The sequence below is a fragment of the Cephus cinctus genome, unplaced genomic scaffold (assembly GCF_000341935.2).
Source record: "Cephus cinctus unplaced genomic scaffold, Ccin1 Ccin1_scaffold1559, whole genome shotgun sequence".
Classification (NCBI taxonomy): Eukaryota; Metazoa; Arthropoda; class Insecta; order Hymenoptera; family Cephidae; genus Cephus; species Cephus cinctus.
This window is the reverse complement of record NW_014333874.1, coordinates 33,735-52,373: the sequence shown is the minus strand read 5'-3', so window position 1 is coordinate 52,373 and position 18,639 is coordinate 33,735. Positions and strand designations below refer to the sequence as shown.

The following is an 18,639-nucleotide window of genomic DNA, read 5'->3' as shown; positions in this document are numbered from 1 at the left end:
TTTTCGCTGACTGCAATATCGGCTGGAACGATGATCATGACCCGCGCGGCTACGCGAAATCTGTAACATCGACAGAGGCGATGATCACGAAATCCTACTCCCGGACTCGCCGCTACGATTTAGCGCCATGCTTTTGGTATCGCCTAAAACCGGAGCGTTGTACATCTCCCCACTCATCTCTGGTAATAGCTATATCCTTCCTGTCTTTGCGTCAAATGACCATTGTCTCGGAAACGAGTAAGTAGTAGATGTTGATGCAGCTCACATGATGCATCACCTTTAGTTACACTATAGATGTTTTCAGGAAATTTTTCATTTTCATTCAAGTAATTAGAAACATCCGATAATCGGAATATTTTCTGATCATGAACTGAACTAGGATGTCTAGTGTAGCAATTTGTAATTGAATTCCTGTGATCACACACCAACTGTAATCATAAGTATAGATACAGATATAAGAAAGTATTTACAACATAACTTACAGGCATATATTAAATTCACAAAATTTACCTGTAATTGTACGGAGTGTTATCCTTTGCGATTAGAGTAATCCATTACTTCGTTTACGATTAAGTATCAAGTTTAATATTACGTTCATGTCCCATTTTACAATAACAAGGATATTTTTCAAACACATCCAAAAGTCGTGTTAAAGATGACTTAACGATTTGTATGATGTCTGTATTTGTTCATTGATAACTCAAGTATATTATTAAAATTGTTGTAATTTGAAACTAAAGATCTTGAATTAAAATAGATTCTCAAGTATTTTTTGTTATTAATTTTTCAATTTTCAAGACATCTAATTGATGAGTCTCAATCAAATTTTTTTTTTAAAATGTCGATTTTTAAAAAACAATATTTTTTTCTTTCTATTATATACTATATTGATTATTTTATCAATGATTCGAATTTAATTGAACAATTTATACTTTTCTGTGATGTAGAATCTCGATGAAACGACTGAGCATGGCAGTGACTGTACCATGCCACAAGTTTTTTAGGTGCATGAATCGAGTTGCAATTACTTGCAGTACATCCGATGGAAAAAACTTTTGAAGAGTACAGGCACGGGACAACCACCTTAAGATGTATTCTAAAACACTGCAGTATAGTTCTGTCTCGCTCAGTTGCATGCTGGTAATCAAAACCACGACATTACCCTTAGTACCGGCAGTGAGTTTTAAAATGCATCCACTATAGATATTAATTTAATATTGAAATAAAGTTTGACATTTCGTAGCATAATATTGTTTTACAATGTATAAGATAGGGAAGTCATTACGTTATTTGGAATGTGTCATTTATCTAATCTTTTCAGATTGTAATTTAGTAATAACATCAGGACAATGAATGTTAGAAGTGCAACCTTCTATGGAACTTTAACTGCCATATCGTTACCTTTTTTTTTACTTTATATATTGGGGACCTTGCATTATGTTACTGTTCATGAAGAGAATACCTGCAATATGACATTTATGTTTGAATACTCACAGTATGTGGTAAGTCAATAGGAAGCATTTAAACAAAGCTCTTTTTACATAATTATTTATTGCGCTTATATTTACAGAGGATTACATTAAATAAGAAAGTGGAAAACCAATTTCCTAAATTCAGTCTGTATTCTTATGCAGAAGGTTTTGTTACTGAACGTCACAGAAGAATGCATTTTTCTGGTATTCCAGTTCTCTTTGTTCCAGGTAATGCTGGATCCTTTAAACAAGGTAAATTGGTACAGAAACTATTTATAAAATAAAAAAAACAATACCATTGACTTTGTCTCCTATAATTTATTGTCATGGGCAGTAAGGTCATTGGCTTCAGTCGCATTACGGATAAGCATAAACGAATGGACTCCATATCATTTTGACTTTTTTACTGTCGATCTAGCAGAGGATTATTCTGCTCTCTATGGAGGTACAAAAGACTATTAATACCATATAAGAAATGACACATAATATATTTATAATTACCTTCTCAATTAATTAAAGGTGTACTCATGGAAAAAACCTTGTACATCTCTCATTGTATACAGAGAATTTTGGCCATCTATAATGGGAAAATAAAGAATATCATTATTATAGGTCATTCGATGGTAAGGTCGTAACTGTAACTCAATAAAAGATGCTTACAAATATTAATAATCTTTATATATTTAAGGGTGGGATTGTGGCCAAAGGATCAGTATTATTGACAGACAACTCCCATCCTGGACAAGTGAACATGTTAATCACTTTGGCAGCACCGCATGTACCATTATTGATGATCGATGGAACGTTAGATGAATATTATAGGAATTTAAAAAACGTGTCTCATCGGCTCAAAGAATCTGGCACAACTATAATCTCTATCAGTGGAGGTTCCAAGGATATGCTTGTCACAGCATCTCAAGCTATAGACCCCATAGCCGATATAAATATTGTTACAACGAATATTGCGAACGTATGGACATCAGTGGATCACCTTTGCATTCTTTGGTGCAAACAATTGATGATGTCTATTGTGCGAGCTCTTTTTGATTGCGTAGACAGTACTAAACCTCCTGCACAAATTATAGCTGATTCGGAGGAAAGATTGAAAGTTATGTCTTACCATCTTCTGAGGGTATCTATTTTGGTATTATTAATTAATCCATTACAGAAAAGATTGATTGACTTTATTTAACAATTTTAGTCCTCCATGGGAAAAAAATATTCTAATTTTAAAGCGACAGTAGAACTATATGGCGGTGTGTGGATCGAAAATATTCGTAGACAGTACGTGTGGTCGGCTAAAAAATACATGGCTGATAAGTCCAGGAATCATGAGGTTTACCTCATGATCAGAATTTTAAATCCTTGGAATCGTTTGACTATTGAAACTTTCAGTTTGGATAGTAGTGAGTGGTTGTTTACTTGTTCTGCCTTTAGTGTAGAAGGAAATTCTCGAATATGGTAAATCATATAACATGCTATACAATAATATATTTATTCTGTGTGGATTATTAACGTATTCGATTTTATTCAGTAAGTGGGGATGGAATTTAACGAATTTCACAAGAAGCTCACCTGACATTCTGCGACATAGAAAAAGAAAGGTCGTCGACCTGAATTTGAATGAAATAAATCGACCTTCAGTGACGCATGTTGTAATTAGAGTGCCAAGACGGTCATTACAACAAAATGCTATCATACATGTGGACTCGTACTCTAATAATCAACGGAATATACAGCTGAATGAGAAAATACCATTTCTGGGAAGATTTTTTGGCTTAAGTAAATTCGATCCAATAAAGTTCCATCGTGGTAATGTACGTTACTACGTAGCTATCCCGAATATATTGGATTCAGTATCAATTAAACTGGAAGACATAGAATGCGAAGACGATTTTACAGATATTCATCATGCAATGATTGAATTACTGGAACCTTGGAATCCTGACATTGGACAATTTAAATTTTTCACGGATAGGTCAATAATCATATCAAGTTGTTATCCATAAGGTTTTAGCAGTCAGTAAGTATTTATCAATAATTATTCTTTCTAGGGACAATGGACCAAAAGTAATGAGGTTACAAACTGCTCACAAAATGTCTAATGTAACTCCAATATTAAGAATGACATTAGATCCAATGTGTTCATATACTTTTGATATCCAGAGATCCGGTTTAATAGAACGAGTACTATGTTTGGTGAGAGATCGTTGGCCAATCTTATACACAGTCATTGTGAGCCTGTTGATCCTTGCCATTGGTATCAGAGTTGATCATGGACAGAAGGGCGTAAAGATCACAACTGTCACAATGATTTTTGGTGTTTATCTGGGAATTGGTCTAGAAATGGCTGTGGCCTGGACTGTACTTTTTGTACTCACCACTGCTACATGCGTGGCTGTTATTCTTTTTGGCTCTGTGGCTCATAGCGTGGCAATTAGGTTTGAAGGATTATAATATAATATATAAGCTTTTATGCATAATTGATACATTCATGTACAATCGAAAAATTTAATTTTACAGGTTTCTAGCTAGAACCATTACCTTCTCAATGACTTGGTCTGATTGGATTTTGGGAGGATTAAATCAATTGCCTCTAGTTACTACAGTTCTACTATTGTCTTTGATTCCAGCCACCTGCGGTGCGCTGGCTATGTTAATATCAGTCTTTCTTTACTTTCTGAAATTGACTAACATGTACGAAGACTATCTTGAGCAATTGTTCATGGCATCATTACGCCATTTCAACATACTACCAAGGTCTAAGTCAGGAAGCAATGACCAAAATAATAGTTCCAGTGCAAAGGAACAAATAATTAATCAATTAGTACTTTTTTTAACATGGTGTTTTGCTGCATTACCAGCTATACCCTCAGTCCTAATTTGGGCAAAGAATTTCCGGTACGTCCGTTTACTTTGATTTCTTATTAACGTAATTCTAGTTCGTAATGTCTTAAAAACTTTTTCTTTTTTTCTTTAGTTACGAAAAAAGATTAACTTCAGAAAATCCTGTGTTACTAACTTGTTGGGTGGTAATGACCACTTGCGGTACTTTAGGAATCTTACGAATTCCATCAAGTCTGGATGGAATTCGTTCACGAACTTTAGCAACAATATTATATTGTTTAAGCCTATTTATTCTTTCTACAACAAACAGTGAAAACTCAACGTATTATCAGCAATGGATGGCACCATTTATAGCTGTAGCTATTGCTATTGTTACTATAGATTCAATAGTACCGAGGAATTATTGATTCTTGTACCGCATCATCAGAAAATTGATTCATAGTATAATTATGCATATCGTGCATTTTTCATTAGCATTGGCCTAGAATTACTTCGAATACAGGTAAAAAATGAATGGATAAATCAAATTTAGATTGTTCATATACAATACGTATTATAAATAATTTAAAATTAATTTCTAAAATTCGTACTGTCTCCTTAAGACTAAGTCATATCTTAAGTACAAATTTTCATATATTTTAAAGTTCTACAATCGAATAAATGTGGAATCAAGTAATAAAGGCAGTGATCTCTCAAAATAAATAATTTTATTATTCGTTCGTGAAAAAGAATTAAACGTACACGTATGGAAACGTCTAACTACATTGTTGCTTTGTGCGATAGGCACAATGCTTTTTCTAGCACATAAGCTCTAGACAATAGAAAAAGAACCTAAACAAAAATTTCTAAAGATCAAAATAGACGGTTTGACATAACATTACCCATCCCTATATCCCATTTTTGAATAATGATAACGCAAGAAGCGATAGTAACAAGATGCTTATTAAAAAGTGATTATCGCCGATAGTTAATTCGGCTTATAATGAGATGATTGGCGTATGGGTAATATAAGACAATGATATATGTCTCTAAATAATGATTTTGATATACGGACAATATATCATAGTGGTATATTTATACTTGGGCTCTCTTGCGCGTAAATAATTAATAGTCCAAAGCCCACTCATTCTCTTGGAGAAATGAGTCAACAACCTCCTTCATAGCTAGATTCGGAATCAATTGATCTTGAGTCAAACGAACACGAGTCACGGGGTCAAAGTGACCCACCCTCTGCAAATGCTCTTCTATATCTTTTCGTTCGTATGTTATACCACTTGGTGTGATCACTGGTTCTTGTAGAATCTCAAAACTGATCTTTCCACAAAGGTAATCAGGCACTTCTCTTTTCTATTTAGTTGAATGAGTTTATGCATTAGATTATTACAATAGTGGAACTTAACGTATGCAATAAAATAATATAATAGAAAATAATCACTTACCCGACGTCGTTCATCTACTTTGGCAAACAGATCATTCAGTCTGGCAATACAATTGTCTCTCTTTTCCTCAATAAGTTCTTTCTTTTGATGGCTACTAGTTGCGTCTGCATCACTTTCACCTTCTTCTTTTGAGTCAGAATCATTCAGTTTCAAGGCTGCGATGCTACGTTCTGCATCTTCCGCAATAAGCTGATTCAGATAAGATTGAAGCTCAATATCTTGAGCAACTCTTTGTTCTTCCCGTAACTGAAATCGTCGCTTTCGTGCTTGCCTCAAGACGCTTGTGACATCATCACCATAGTTCAACTTTTGCTCCTTGGCCAGATCCACCGCTGTGCCATTATAAGTTCAGTTTCATAATATGCAGAAGAGTCTGTCATTCTTATTCTCATTGTTATTATATCTAAGAAATCCTTAGCAAAAACAATTAAAACATACCTCGCTGTAGATGTTTAATAGCTTCATCGTACAATTCTAATTCCAAGAGAGCAAGTCCCAAAAAAAAGTGTCCTTTTACCAAGCAAGGATCCATATCCAATGCTCGACGACAATCCTTGCATGAGGATTCCCATCTCTTAAGTTTAAGGTGACAAAGAGCTCGGTTAGTGAAATACATTGTTTGAGTGGGATTTTTTATCTGTGGAAAAAATAATAAGAAATATAATGCAGTTTGCATCACAATTATAATCATACATTAAATTTGTGCACTTACTATTGCTTTTGTATAGCAGTTAGCAGCATCCTCATATTTATGAAGATTGAATAAACGATTTCCTTGTTCCTTCAATTCCTTGTCAGATAGGTTTGCTGTTGAGTACATTTTACTCATGTTGAAGAGGCAGCTATCGTGCCAAATTTGACAGCGTACACCATATATTGTTTGAACGTATTCACAGAGTAATTTTATCAACAATTGGCTGCCCTTTGAGGGAATGTGACAACCAAACAGAATTGTGGTAGTAAAACCATTAACAGCTAATGCGACATTCGTTCTTGTATAACCTCGAAAGAAACCATTGTTACCATTCTGTCGAATGATTATCAACTGAGATCTTTTACCAACTGGTAGCTCTGGGTAGTTCGAATGTCTGCGCAGTGCTAATAAAGGTTGGTCGATCAATTGGAATTCATCATTCCATCATGAGTTTGTGAATTTCGTTGTACTTCTCATCATTAATATTGAATAGTTTGCACATTTTGCAGGTACATGGATTAATCTTTTCTGTTGAGATTATTTTACGGCTGGGCTGAACAAGTTTAGATTTTCTGCTTCGTTTCAAATACTTTTTACGAAACATTTTGCCTGCTCGGTATCCTTTATTGCGCTCCTCTTGAGATTTTAGATTATTTTCGATTTTACTTAATGGATACTGAATAAATGTACATGAGGTATGATTTTCACTGTTTTTCTTAATGGTTCCACCAATAATTTTTCGCAATTTTGAAATAAATTCAGGTTTCTGACTGCGACTACATTTACACACGTTCATGTTCTTTTCGTTTTGAATACTTTCACTTATTTTTCTGGTAGTTTTATTAATTTTGTTGGATTTATTAAGATTCTGTTTAATATTTTTACAATGATTGTTTTTTTTAATCATCTTGTTGTTATTTTTCGAAAATCTTCGATTTCTTTTGGAATTTTCGCAATCTATTTCCTTATCTTGCTTTTCATTATCTGTCGTACAATCTTCGCAAATTTCCAAATTTTGAAGTTCCTTTTGAGGGGATATTTCGAATTTGCTCAAAGTCTTATCAAACATACATTTCTCTTCGTCTTTATTTCTATACAAGATATACATCATTAGGTACATATTTTTTTGGAGAGAAACAGTGACTTACTTAAAGTGATCCATATAACATTGATAATAATTATAAACTCTTCTATAGGACATCACAAGGACACATCCAAGACAACTCAAGATAAGAAGACTCCCTATAACGGAATACATAGTAAATTCAGGTCCCAAAATGTATGAAACATTTTCATTATCTCCATCTTGAAACGCCTGTATAAATCCGCTGGAGGGAAAAATTAAATTTTCAAAAGTTTTTCACAGGATTAACATATAAATCTGTTATCTCTTGCTAACCCACTATTTAAAGATGCGACGTTATCTTTAATCCCCAAATCACGTGTCTCTCTGCTTTTGATTTCCCTTGATGCAATCATTTTAGATTCCTTGGATTTGAAATTAGGGTACGTTTTTTTAAGATAAGCAACAAGATCAGGTCTTCCTAATTTCTGTAAAACAAGTTTGAGTCTATTTCCAGCATATTGGTCCATTCCGTTTTTATCTTTCCATTCCTCTAATTTGTCCAGACAAGGTGATTGCCCTTTGCCATCCCAACTGTCTTGTATATCTCGAAAATTATATAGATGATCCATCAATGGTATTTTTGGATTTTTTATTGCTCCCAGATACGTCACCAATTGGAAACATTCCGCAGGATAAAGTCTCTTTGATAAATATTCCAATTCGATATGCGTGAAATCCGCAGAGGCACGAAATTTGGCATCCTGTAAAAAATAAAATGTGAATTATTGGAATTTTTAAAATGTTCATTAACCAAGGGAGCATATAACTTGCCCACAGAGTAAAAATAGTCAAAAGATAAAACTGCAAAAGTTTCATAATAAAAATTAAGGTATATATTTGTACAAAATTAAACCTAGTTTCACGAAACACACGACACGCACGGAGGTCACTTCTAATCACTTTCTTGTTTTCTTCCTTTTCTTCATTTTCAGACAATTGACGTGCTGAATCATTTCACAATACGACTTCAGACAATTCGCACGTTTCATTCAACTGAGTGACGACATGAATGCCTTGAACAAAATCGATCCATAGAATCCAGAACAAACAGAATCATCAGACATCGAATGGTATCCATATAAAGTACCACGTACAGATTCAAAATACCCTATCAATGCAAAAAATTCGCTTGACAACTGATGTCAATAAAATAAAAAAATATAATTAAATTGAATTTGCACTACTCGAAGTAAAATTCAAAATATTACCATCGCGAGTTTCATCACCCTAAAAGAATTTTCGATATTTCATCTTTGTCCCTGGATTCACGCATACATCTATTATGTTTTTATTAAGTTTTCGATCCTTTGACGATTTTCTTGAAATGCACGTTCTTTTAATACAAGGAACGATAATTGGTTCGCCCTTTACTTGGTTGCCCTTTCCTCGAATGACTTTTCGTTCGGAAGAAGTTGAAGAGCTGCGTGAAGATTTTCTGTCAGTCTCTCGTTTCTTAGGGCTTTTGCGTAATCTCGACTCCTTCCGAACATTCCTGTAATTGTTTGTGGCTTCAGATACACAAAGATCAGTTATATTTTGTATCTGTTGCTTTTTACAGCGGAGATCGTTGCAGAGCTTTTTGTTTCCAAGAAATTTCTTTTTGCACAACTTCGGCTTTCCTGTACGTTAATAAAAAGAAGAACTAAATTAGAAAATCAAAAAACATATTGTCAACTCGAATACGTACCGTCTCCAAGAAAAGTGCATTTGCAGCACTTGCAATTGTTATGGTCCTTGCGAAGAATGTAAGCGAGTTTATTTTGAAATCTTTTCAAATCAGATTGGCTATTTTTTGGATGGACTGCTGCACGTGTATCTTGACTCAAAGGAGATGAATCTTTAAACTTTTTTTTTCTACTTTTTTTGCACTCCAATTCCGTCCTGTTCCTCTCTTGCGTCTTATAGTTCTTGTCTACTGCGGTTTTTACGCGCTTCGGTGATCCGTGCTTTTTCTTTTTTTTATTATTTCGCACGGAAACAAGCGTTGGAGTTTCCTGATTACAACTGTTATACTGCTGTTTACGTTTCTCAAATCCAAATTTGCTATAAAATCTATTGCACTTTGAACTCCTTGCAGTTTTACCACCTTCAACGTCCACTTCGCCACTAGATGATTTTCTAAAGGAACAATTAGGTTGCTGACAGCAATCAGTACATATAGTTGTTCTAATTTCTCGATTGCTACAACCTTTTAATCGACTTTTTTTAATTACGGCATACACTATCATTCCAAAAATCGATACAACAATTATTCCCAGCAAGACAATAAAAGCTATCCAGCGTGTCTCCTTTCCGGTGTCGGTACTGACAGTTTCAGTTTGCTCTCCACCGTCAATACTAAAATCATTAATTTCTTTAGCTGTGCACATCTACATCCTGGCGAACAGCTCGATTAATTAGCTTACGCAGCAGCAAGTTTCTCTTTATGCAATTCAACGCGTATGCTTTCCTGCATAGGAGTTTGCGACTCCTTACGTCCTTGAGTCACTAATTTTTTCTTCTTGATGGTCGCCATGATTTTGGTAGCTTTGGTTTCATGTCTTTTTGATATCCTGTGAATGTCTTCAGAAAGTGTCGAGCTTTCGGCATCATTAACGATGCAGTTTTCAAATTTTACCACTCGCTGATTGCGACGAATATAATTTGCAAGGTCCGGTCTTCCCAGTGACCTTAGGGTGGTTTCCATTAAAGCACGAGCTTTGGGAGTCCTGCTTCCTACGGATCAGAAGGATTAAATATTATATATTTTATATTAAAAATTCTTTTCTTCTGTTGCCCAATAGAATCGAGTACCTGGATACTTGTAATTCCATTCTTCGAGTTTTACCAAACAACCATCTCGGGTACTCCAATCCTCGACGAGGTCCCGTCGAGAAATTATTCGAGGGATATTCTGATGGAATCCGACTACTCCTCCACGTGACGATGTCTGAAGATACAGTCCCTCTATGAGTTTTACGCATTCTATGGGGATTAATTTTCGTGACAGATGCTTCAGTTCCTCGAGATCGATATCGGCCGTTCCTTGAGTCACCCATACACCCTGGTTTAGTATTATAATTATAATTTATATAAATAACATGGTTATAGTACAGATACGTAATTATATTTTAACGATCTGTTAGCACGATGGTCCTTTATGTACTTGCCCTTAAAACAATGACTAGAATATAAAAATTATATACAAATTTCATCTTAAAAATAATACGTATAAAATACATCGTCCGGATTTCCACATTTTTGTCAATTCTGACAGTCGATATATGAAGATGGTTTCGATGTGATCGATGAGAAGTAATCGCTGTTTTATTTGTACTTAATTCAATTTACCATTAATTCAATTTTCTCGATCGTTTAACCTCAAAAAAATGTATTTGATCATTTGGTACTTTAATGGAAAACCTATGCGCTTGATTCTTTATAATTTTTCAATTTTCTATCATCATTTTCTTTCCAGTCATCTACCATACATTGGAATTCTGAAATATACTATGATCGTCATACGATAATGTGCCTGAAGATTTTTAAATTAACATGGACCTCACAGCATCATATAATTTTAATACTGATGAGCATTACATTTATACTGATTAAGGTAATACAAAGAAATTATTTAGTTTCTATATATATATACGTAATAACTGAAAATTCTTAATTTAAAGAATGCCAGTGCTTCAGATACATCTGTATTGAGGCATATAGCGTCAAATTTGCAACCGGAAGAATGTCTAAGGATTGTCTCCTACAATTTGAATCGTAAGATTAAAAAAATATTCGGATAACTTAAACTTGGTGAATGATATAATCAATATAATATATTCACAGCCACAATTGAAAGAGTGATAAGGAAGGATGGATTGAATGCAATGGAATGTTTCCATCAATTATATCAATGGACATCAGAATTGAAAGTGACGCGAAGAGACGTTCAATTAGTTTTAGAAAATCGTCTACGACAAATCGGCAGAGATGACTTGATTACTTGGCTCACTAATTTGGAATTAAATGATACTCCAATATTAAATTCTACGAATGATCAGCCGCTTGAACAAAAGTAAGATATTAATTTAAAGAGATTCATTTTTTATTGATTATCGATAAAAAACAAATTCAATTACTTTCGTTTGTCTCTTTCTAGGTATCCAGTCAAAGAGAAAGAGACCATCAGGAAGTTAAAATCAGTGCCAGAACCAACCTTGTCAAAAATTAATGATCTCATCTCGAATTCGGCTGGACTAGGGTCAAATCATGATTCAATTTCTCTCTCGAAAGATTCTGTGTCTACTTCTGACTTGGTGTCAAGGTTAAATTTTTTACTCGGCCTAGCTCCAGCAAGAAGTAAATTAATTAAAATAAGGGAGAATCAGGATGATCGTGATACTACAACATCGATTGCACCGGAAAAATCACCCTTTGCCCAGTATGGGAAAAATTTTATTTGTAGTTTTTTATTATAGTTTTTTTTTTTATCAACGGAATCTCGTTCTCGTAGGTTTCATCCTGTTTCGAAAGACAATCAAAGCGAAGCGACAAATAAAAACGAGAAAAAAGTCGAAACGAATAAAGAAAGCATACAAGTGCGAGGGAATGGAACTGGGGAAGCTAATAAAACTGATCCCTTTACGAGGATCAAGGAAAAATATATTGAAGGTATTAGAATAATAGAATATTATTTATTGGATGAAGATTTAGAGTGATTCAATTTTTTAGGAAAACCATACGTGAATCTTCCCATCATTCCAGCTTTGATGATATTGGGAATTGTCATTTTCTGCGCATGTTTTTGTGCTCTTCTAATTAGATATCGGTTAGCGGTATGTTTTAATAAATTACGAGGAAAAAAGAAGAAAAAGACGTCAAGGTTTGTAAAGATTCCATGATTCTGGTACACGCTTTATATCGATACTTTAAACGATAGAAATATTTTACGACGCAGCAAACGTAAAGCGGTGGATGAGGAACTCGGAAAGTCATATGTAAAAAATAAAAAGAAATCTGGAAGAAGACGAAATCGCGACGACAGTCAAGATATGGTGAATGCCGGAACTCAAAATAGTACAACATCCGTAATAAAAGATACAGAGGAGCCGCCAACGGGATGCTGTAAATGTTGTAAAAAAAAAAGAAAAAAAGGTGGAAATAAAAGAGGAAGGAAATGAGAAATCCGTCAAATATTTTCCGTATTTCGTCATAATAAAGGGAGTGAAATTTTTTTCGTACACAAATCATGATAAAAAATTTATACAATTACCGTATTAAATTAACAACTAAGATAATTTCTATTATTCAAATTAGAATCTAATACATTTTTTTCACTAATCATCATTAATGTTTCTGGAACGCAAGAATATGCAGCGAGTAGAAAGAACAATGCACCTGCCGCAGTTGCATTATCGCTGGCATTGCTTCTCAATCGGAATTGCTCATTATTCCTAGAAATCCGTGTCTTGACATGCAGATCAAAATTGGACGTCGGGCTTACAAGAATTACTAAAGGAATGGTTAGCACTTTCAGTCGAGCATAATTCATCTTGAGGTTAAGGTGTTTCTTTCTTGATAATAATTTCCAAAAAGTGCATTGAGTAAAAATTTCAATGATATCTACACAGTTGCTCTTCGGGGTTATCCTGATTTTCAGAATTGGAAGCGCGTTGAATTATGGTATATGAACAAAAGAAAAAATCATTTAAAAAATCTTAAAATAAAATAACATCATTTCGCAGGTAAACGATACAACGAGGTTCTTGAGTATTTTGAGTATCGTTCAAAAAATCCCGAGACAGGTGTGATTGATCAAAAAGATATTGTGCATGTTTTCCTTGTTATTGGAAAAAGAGTATCTTGGGACGAAGCTGAAGCACTGTGCACTTTATATAGGAAACGTGAAAACAATGAATATATTCATGATACAACTATTAATTCTAATAACAACGTTGCTAATAATTTGACAGGGACTAGTAACGAAAACAAAAATATAGAAAGCAGACTGGCTATGATATCGAATAAGGATATGCAAAAATGGTTATCGCAAAAATTAGCCGAATCTAATTACAGTCAGTATAACAAGCATATATAAACATTGCCTGAAAAATAGTAGCATATATAAAAAATATTATTTTTCTAGAATACGACGGGCTTTGGATAGGAGGCCGAAGAAAGGACGTGAATTCCGATTGGTTGTGGACAAATAAAAATTTAATAATTCCAAAAGACATGGTGCTTTCTGCATATCCAAATTGGTACGAACTTCCGAATCATTTACACGAAGACAGAAATTGTCTAATAATAGATAGACAGGGTCACGATGTGCCACGATTTCTGCCAGAGAATTGTCAGCTGCGCAGACCTTGCATCTGTGAGACAATAGGTAAAATATATTAAAATATTTTCTAATCAAATAATTAAGCAATAATTAATAATGTATTACAAATGTGTCACCACTTCCTTGAAAGTTGCAAAAACTCGCTGTAAAAAATAATACTTATGGCTCTCATAAATTCTTATGTATTCATGGCCAAAGTATACGCGACTACTTATCGCGATTAGTCAGGACGACTCTTGGTGAAGCAATTATTAGCGGCACGTGTAGTAGATGACGCGCAATAAATTTGCTTGTAGCAATAATAAATTGTCATCGAGATTTTCTTTCTATTGTTTCTGCACATTCATTATTTATCTTGACGTACTTAGATAAAAGAAAGGTACATGACAAAGAGAAGATTATCGAGACTGCCAACATCAGTGTCAACGGTTATCTTTATACACTGTATACGGTTGTCAACGAGGAGAATGAAGATTTAAATAATTTTGGCGTCAAGAAACTCAATGGCGGTGGTATAACTTGGAAAGAGGCTCAAGTGGAATGCCGTAAGCGTGAAAAGCATATGGCATTGATATTTAGCAATGACGTTGCTGTATCAATAGCAGCTGCAATGATGAAAAGTAGACCATGTAAGTTAACTGTATAAATATTATATAATAATATTAATTGTATTTATATATAACTAAGAGATGTAATTCTTTTTAGCAATGGAGAGCATCTGGTTAGGAGCTTGGAGTGCTGATGGATATGATTGGTCTTGGATTTCTTCAGGTTGCAAATTGCCATCTGTAAAGTCTAACGTGTCTCTTTATCCTCCGTGGCTTCCAGGCCATCCAATAATTCTATCTGACGAGGAATGTAATCGGCAGAGATCAGGAAGGTGTCTCATTCTTGATAGACATTTGTGTCCTCATCACATCACTCCCGTATTTCTTGATGTGGATTGCGAAAAGCGTAGACCATTTCTATGTCAAGATGGTAGAGTTTTCTTATCCTTTTATTTTTTATAATTTTTTAACTGTTCTGTATTACATTAATTAAACATCATTTTTTTAATGCTCCTAGTAATTCCGGACAATCCAATCATTGAAAATGACAATCTTTACATAGCAATGGAAGATTCTTGGCTTAAGATTTCTGAAAGTTATATGACATATGAAGAAGGAATTCACTATTGCGAATATTATTACGGTCATGTGGCTAGTATATTTGATTTCAAAACACTTGCATTGATTCTTGAAAAAATGACAGAGCTGTGTGAGTATATAAGTTTAGATTAAGAAATTTATGATATTACGCGTCTACGATTAATTATATCTACAGCATTGGATCATCTCTGGGTTGGCGGTCGTACAAAATATATTGATGGAGAATACAAATGGATAGATGAAAATAATGAAGTACTCAAACGAAATGGAATTGGTGCAAGAAGTTCCTGGTGTCTTGGAGATGACGAGTCGTCATTGCCAAAGGCAGAGTCCAATACTTGTCTTAATTTAGATAGAGAGGCTCGTGGTCTGCCTTTATTTTATGGTTTACCTTGTAATGGAACTAAACAACCTGTATTGTGCCGTATATCTTATTCAAATGATACTTATTCCAATGGTAAGTTCCATTTAGAAGATTATGGCATGAAAAATTCAAAACGTGCAAACAGCCAAGCGGAAAAGAGTTTTATAACTTCTGTGTCCATTGCTGAAAATAAAATAGATCAGAGTTATGATGGAAATAAAAATACGAAGATTTCGGTTAATGCAATGGATACGCCTGAGAGAATTGATAAGGTCTCTACTAATTATCAAAACGAAAACTTCACATGTTGTTCTGCTCTTGGAAAAAATTTAAGGGTAGCTGATCTCGATGAAGATTTGCAAAGATTGCTGAATTCCAGCGATGACGTAATCGATGATAACGATATCGTTCTTGGCATTCAATTTGAGTTAGTTCACGTGGATGATGGTAGATCGGATTCTGAAACAGTGGTGTTTGCTATTAATCAAACGAAAGTTAATGGACATAAATAACAATATTTGTAAATAATAGCACTTAATGTTTGAGTATTATCTCATTTTTACACCTTTATTCATCCTTTTATGCTGCAAGTGAGTAAAGTGGCGATTCTCCCTTGCAGAAACTTCTGATGTAGTATCGACTCTTACAAACAGGATAAGCAAATTGACAAATGTACCGAAAAGTGGTATTCTCTTCGTGATTGATGACAGTATAAGCATTCTGAATAGATGGTTGGCAGAACAATTTAAATTGGCAAGCGTTATTATTCGCAATTATTTTCCGTGAGTCATGTACACATTTTATATATTAAAATTCAATTTAATTAGTATTATGTCATTTATCAACTAAACTGAAATCTATATTTCTTATTAACAGACTTTCCAAGACGCATCCACTGGGCCTAATTACATTTTCTAAACGATCAAAAGTAATATTTGATTTTAATCAGACTAACGAGTGCTCTGCTATTAATTCATTGGCCGATCAATTAATTCTAAATCGAGGACTTAGTCAGGATGATAAAGAAATCAATGATCTTACCACGAGTCTAATTAATGCGGTGGATACTGCCAGTAGCATTGTATTACACTCCAATCTTTCAAAGACAATGACACGTGAGTTCCACCTAACTTTTATAACTATTTCTTAATTGCGTGTGATATTTTATTATTTATTAATTGTATATTGTTTCCCAGTATTTATAACGGACGGAGAACATTCTGAAGATACTAGTAAGATCCAAGTAGCTGTTGAACAAATTAAATCTTTGCGAAATGCAGGACATGAAGTATTAGCAATGGTTATTATACGAGGGCAAAATCAATCTTACAATTATGACACAGTGAATATCCTGTTTAATGATCGTTCCAGCAGTGAACAGAATTTATTTTATGTAGAGGATTACAAGGGGTTGGGGAAATTAATTAAATCACTGAATGTATCTACTCTAGTAGAAAAATCGACATGTAGGTATAAATTATATTACTTATAAAATTGTAAGTAAAGGTATAATATTATCTTTTTTATTTTCTGAAGGTAAAGAACCTGCATGGATTGTACCAAAAGATGATGAGCTACTGTCGCGTCTGGTGCAGTAAAAATTAACTACTTTATTCATTGAATTGATTGAAATGTACTAAGTCAAATATGGTTTTATATTAATGTGAGTTAAATGGATGGAATGCTTCTAATGCCAAGGTCTTGGGTATTTTCATTGATAATTATTAACTTTTTTTCCTGTACTAGACCAGTAAGAGCGCTGAGGTTGTCTTGCAGTCATTTTATTTATACACACTACTTCACAGCATTAGAAATTTAATAAACAAATTAATTGGCTTTTCCCTCAGTGGCAGAGGTACAGAATGAGAAGCAGAAACGTAAGAAAACATGATTAAAGATCCGCAAAGAAACATTGTGGGAGTAGCTAACGGCCGAAGGGGGGAGATTCTGAAGAGACCATAAATTTACACTTGCACTCATACAGCACGAAACATTCAGATACATTTTAGAGACATTGTTGAAATATAACAAGTAGATTGATATATATCAACAATGTTTCTAGAACGTATTTGAATGCTTCATGCTTTAGGGGCAATCTCGATCATTCTCGTAATAAGCCAAAACTCGAAGCAGGATATATGTATAAAACCACGTTCGCCACCGGAAGTGAAGCCCATAATCGTTGATTCCCGCGAGAAAGCTTTTCTAACACAGAGGGTGATCAGAAGTACCAGGTGACTGCAAATGCACCTAAATATATGTATATACGCCAAATAGAGTAGTGCAAGCGAACGCAAACAGAAGAGATTACTTCCCTAGAGAGCGCAGTAAGGTATGCTACCACCAACCTAAGATTCCCCACCGCTCAAGCTCTCTTGGCGTGTTTACTATGGAGTTCAGAGTAATATTGACGTGATATCACGAAGAAGATATAGCCCAGCAGAAGAAAAAAGGAACACAGGTAACACAAAGAAGGGCGAGCAAAAGAAACGACGCACAGGTCTAGGACATCAACTGAGGGAAGAATGTGGAAGAATGACAGCTGATGACAACTGAACCGGTGTACCTTATAGTGTATGTACCAGGCAGTCTCCCATCTTTTCGGCTACCTGATTTTAAATTTATTTTAACCACCATTTCGACTACTACTTGACGGCAAGTAGTGCCTTCTCGAAGTATATTTGTCAATTTTTAATATTTCTATTTAAACTTTGCAACTTCTATGCATTGAGGTATTTTCATCGCAGTTTTTAGTATCTGTTAATTATCTAACCTAGCGAAGAATGTTATTTTCTGTTACGTATGCACATTTCGACAGTTTCTTTTCATAATTCGACGTACTTCACTTTATCTAAACCGTATGATCGACTTGTACTCTATACTCAAAAGATGATCTTATTGCAACTGAAATTTACCACTTGCGTTAATCTTCGTCAATAAACATAATCTACCTGGAGTTAAAGGAAACTTAAAATATATGGTAAGTATACTTGTAATTCACAAATGTATATCGCGTTAATCAGCCTTAATGCACCACCTGAATATCATTTTACCCAAATAATGAAATGGGCGTACTAATTTTAGGTGTTGTATTTGGACTAAATGACCAGGTAGACGTATGTGAGCGATTCCATCAGGAGCCACCCGTATTTTATTTGCTGTGCTACGTCGATTCGGTCGTTTTTATTTTGAACATAGATATCCCAGAGACGGTGCATCGTATCAGA

General features: G+C 34.4%; 5 protein-coding genes and 1 long non-coding RNA gene across 13 annotated transcripts; 3 read left to right on the top strand and 3 right to left on the bottom strand.

Annotated features, from left to right (window-relative positions):
• Window positions 1–138: 138 nt before the first annotated feature.
• On the top strand, window positions 139–5,017 carry LOC107273326 (GPI inositol-deacylase). Of its 4 annotated transcripts, none has more exons than XM_015751407.2 (12): window positions 139–237; window positions 948–1,140; window positions 1,322–1,502; window positions 1,571–1,724; window positions 1,807–1,917; window positions 1,992–2,095; window positions 2,161–2,604; window positions 2,674–2,933; window positions 3,007–3,450; window positions 3,527–3,913; window positions 3,996–4,373; window positions 4,453–5,017. In XM_015751407.2, exons 3-12 carry the CDS (start codon window positions 1,350–1,352, stop codon window positions 4,724–4,726), a joined length of 2,709 nt encoding a protein of 902 aa, XP_015606893.1. In that variant the 5' UTR covers window positions 139–237; window positions 948–1,140; window positions 1,322–1,349; the 3' UTR covers window positions 4,727–5,017. The 4 variants fall into 4 exon arrangements, with proteins under 4 accessions (XP_015606893.1, XP_015606892.1, XP_024946414.1 ...); XM_015751406.2 differs by having other exon boundaries at window positions 948–1,176; XM_025090646.1 differs by lacking the exon at window positions 139–237 and adding an exon at window positions 306–430 and having other exon boundaries at window positions 948–1,176.
• On the bottom strand, window positions 1,771–2,268 carry LOC107273328. Its single transcript, XR_001539204.2, has 3 exons — window positions 2,133–2,268; window positions 1,974–2,049; window positions 1,771–1,909 (listed from the first exon to the last, which is right to left on the bottom strand). It is a non-coding gene; the product is annotated as an uncharacterized LOC107273328 (long non-coding RNA).
• On the bottom strand, window positions 5,010–6,789 carry LOC107273327 (E3 ubiquitin-protein ligase CHIP). The gene is made up of 4 exons (XM_015751408.2): window positions 6,471–6,789; window positions 6,197–6,395; window positions 5,759–6,090; window positions 5,010–5,666 (listed from the first exon to the last, which is right to left on the bottom strand). The coding sequence occupies exons 1-4, from the start codon at window positions 6,585–6,587 to the stop codon at window positions 5,424–5,426; spliced, it is 891 nt and encodes a 296-aa protein (XP_015606894.1). The 5' UTR covers window positions 6,588–6,789; the 3' UTR covers window positions 5,010–5,423.
• Window positions 6,790–6,855: 66 nt separating this feature from the next.
• On the bottom strand, window positions 6,856–9,963 carry LOC112495183. Of its 4 annotated transcripts, none has more exons than XM_025090651.1 (5): window positions 8,432–8,681; window positions 8,190–8,279; window positions 7,852–8,109; window positions 7,601–7,780; window positions 6,856–7,543 (listed from the first exon to the last, which is right to left on the bottom strand). In XM_025090651.1, exons 2-5 carry the CDS (start codon window positions 8,276–8,278, stop codon window positions 6,889–6,891), a joined length of 1,182 nt encoding a protein of 393 aa, XP_024946419.1. In that variant the 5' UTR covers window position 8,279; window positions 8,432–8,681; the 3' UTR covers window positions 6,856–6,888. The 4 variants fall into 4 exon arrangements, 3 of the variants coding, with proteins under 3 accessions (XP_024946419.1, XP_024946420.1, XP_024946418.1); XM_025090652.1 differs by having other exon boundaries at window positions 8,460–8,681; XM_025090650.1 differs by having other exon boundaries at window positions 7,852–8,279; window positions 8,350–8,681.
• A 519-nt stretch (window positions 9,964–10,482) lies between these two features.
• Window positions 10,483–12,634, top strand: LOC107273318. Its single transcript, XM_025090653.1, has 7 exons — window positions 10,483–10,624; window positions 11,036–11,173; window positions 11,241–11,334; window positions 11,404–11,632; window positions 11,717–11,998; window positions 12,071–12,228; window positions 12,289–12,634. The coding sequence occupies exons 1-7, from the start codon at window positions 10,568–10,570 to the stop codon at window positions 12,456–12,458; spliced, it is 1,128 nt and encodes a 375-aa protein (XP_024946421.1). The 5' UTR covers window positions 10,483–10,567; the 3' UTR covers window positions 12,459–12,634.
• Window positions 12,635–12,865: 231 nt separating this feature from the next.
• Window positions 12,866–17,120, top strand: LOC107273316. 2 transcript variants are annotated; one of them, XM_015751395.2, is made up of 11 exons: window positions 12,866–13,079; window positions 13,302–13,631; window positions 13,703–13,945; window positions 14,269–14,529; window positions 14,606–14,878; window positions 14,966–15,157; window positions 15,224–15,505; window positions 16,032–16,194; window positions 16,289–16,527; window positions 16,609–16,878; window positions 16,949–17,120. In XM_015751395.2, the coding sequence occupies exons 2-11, from the start codon at window positions 13,571–13,573 to the stop codon at window positions 17,008–17,010; spliced, it is 2,046 nt and encodes a 681-aa protein (XP_015606881.1). In that variant the 5' UTR covers window positions 12,866–13,079; window positions 13,302–13,570; the 3' UTR covers window positions 17,011–17,120. The 2 variants fall into 2 exon arrangements, with proteins under 2 accessions (XP_015606881.1, XP_015606880.1); XM_015751394.2 differs by lacking the exon at window positions 12,866–13,079 and adding an exon at window positions 13,086–13,239.
• Window positions 17,121–18,639: the final 1,519 nt, after the last annotated feature.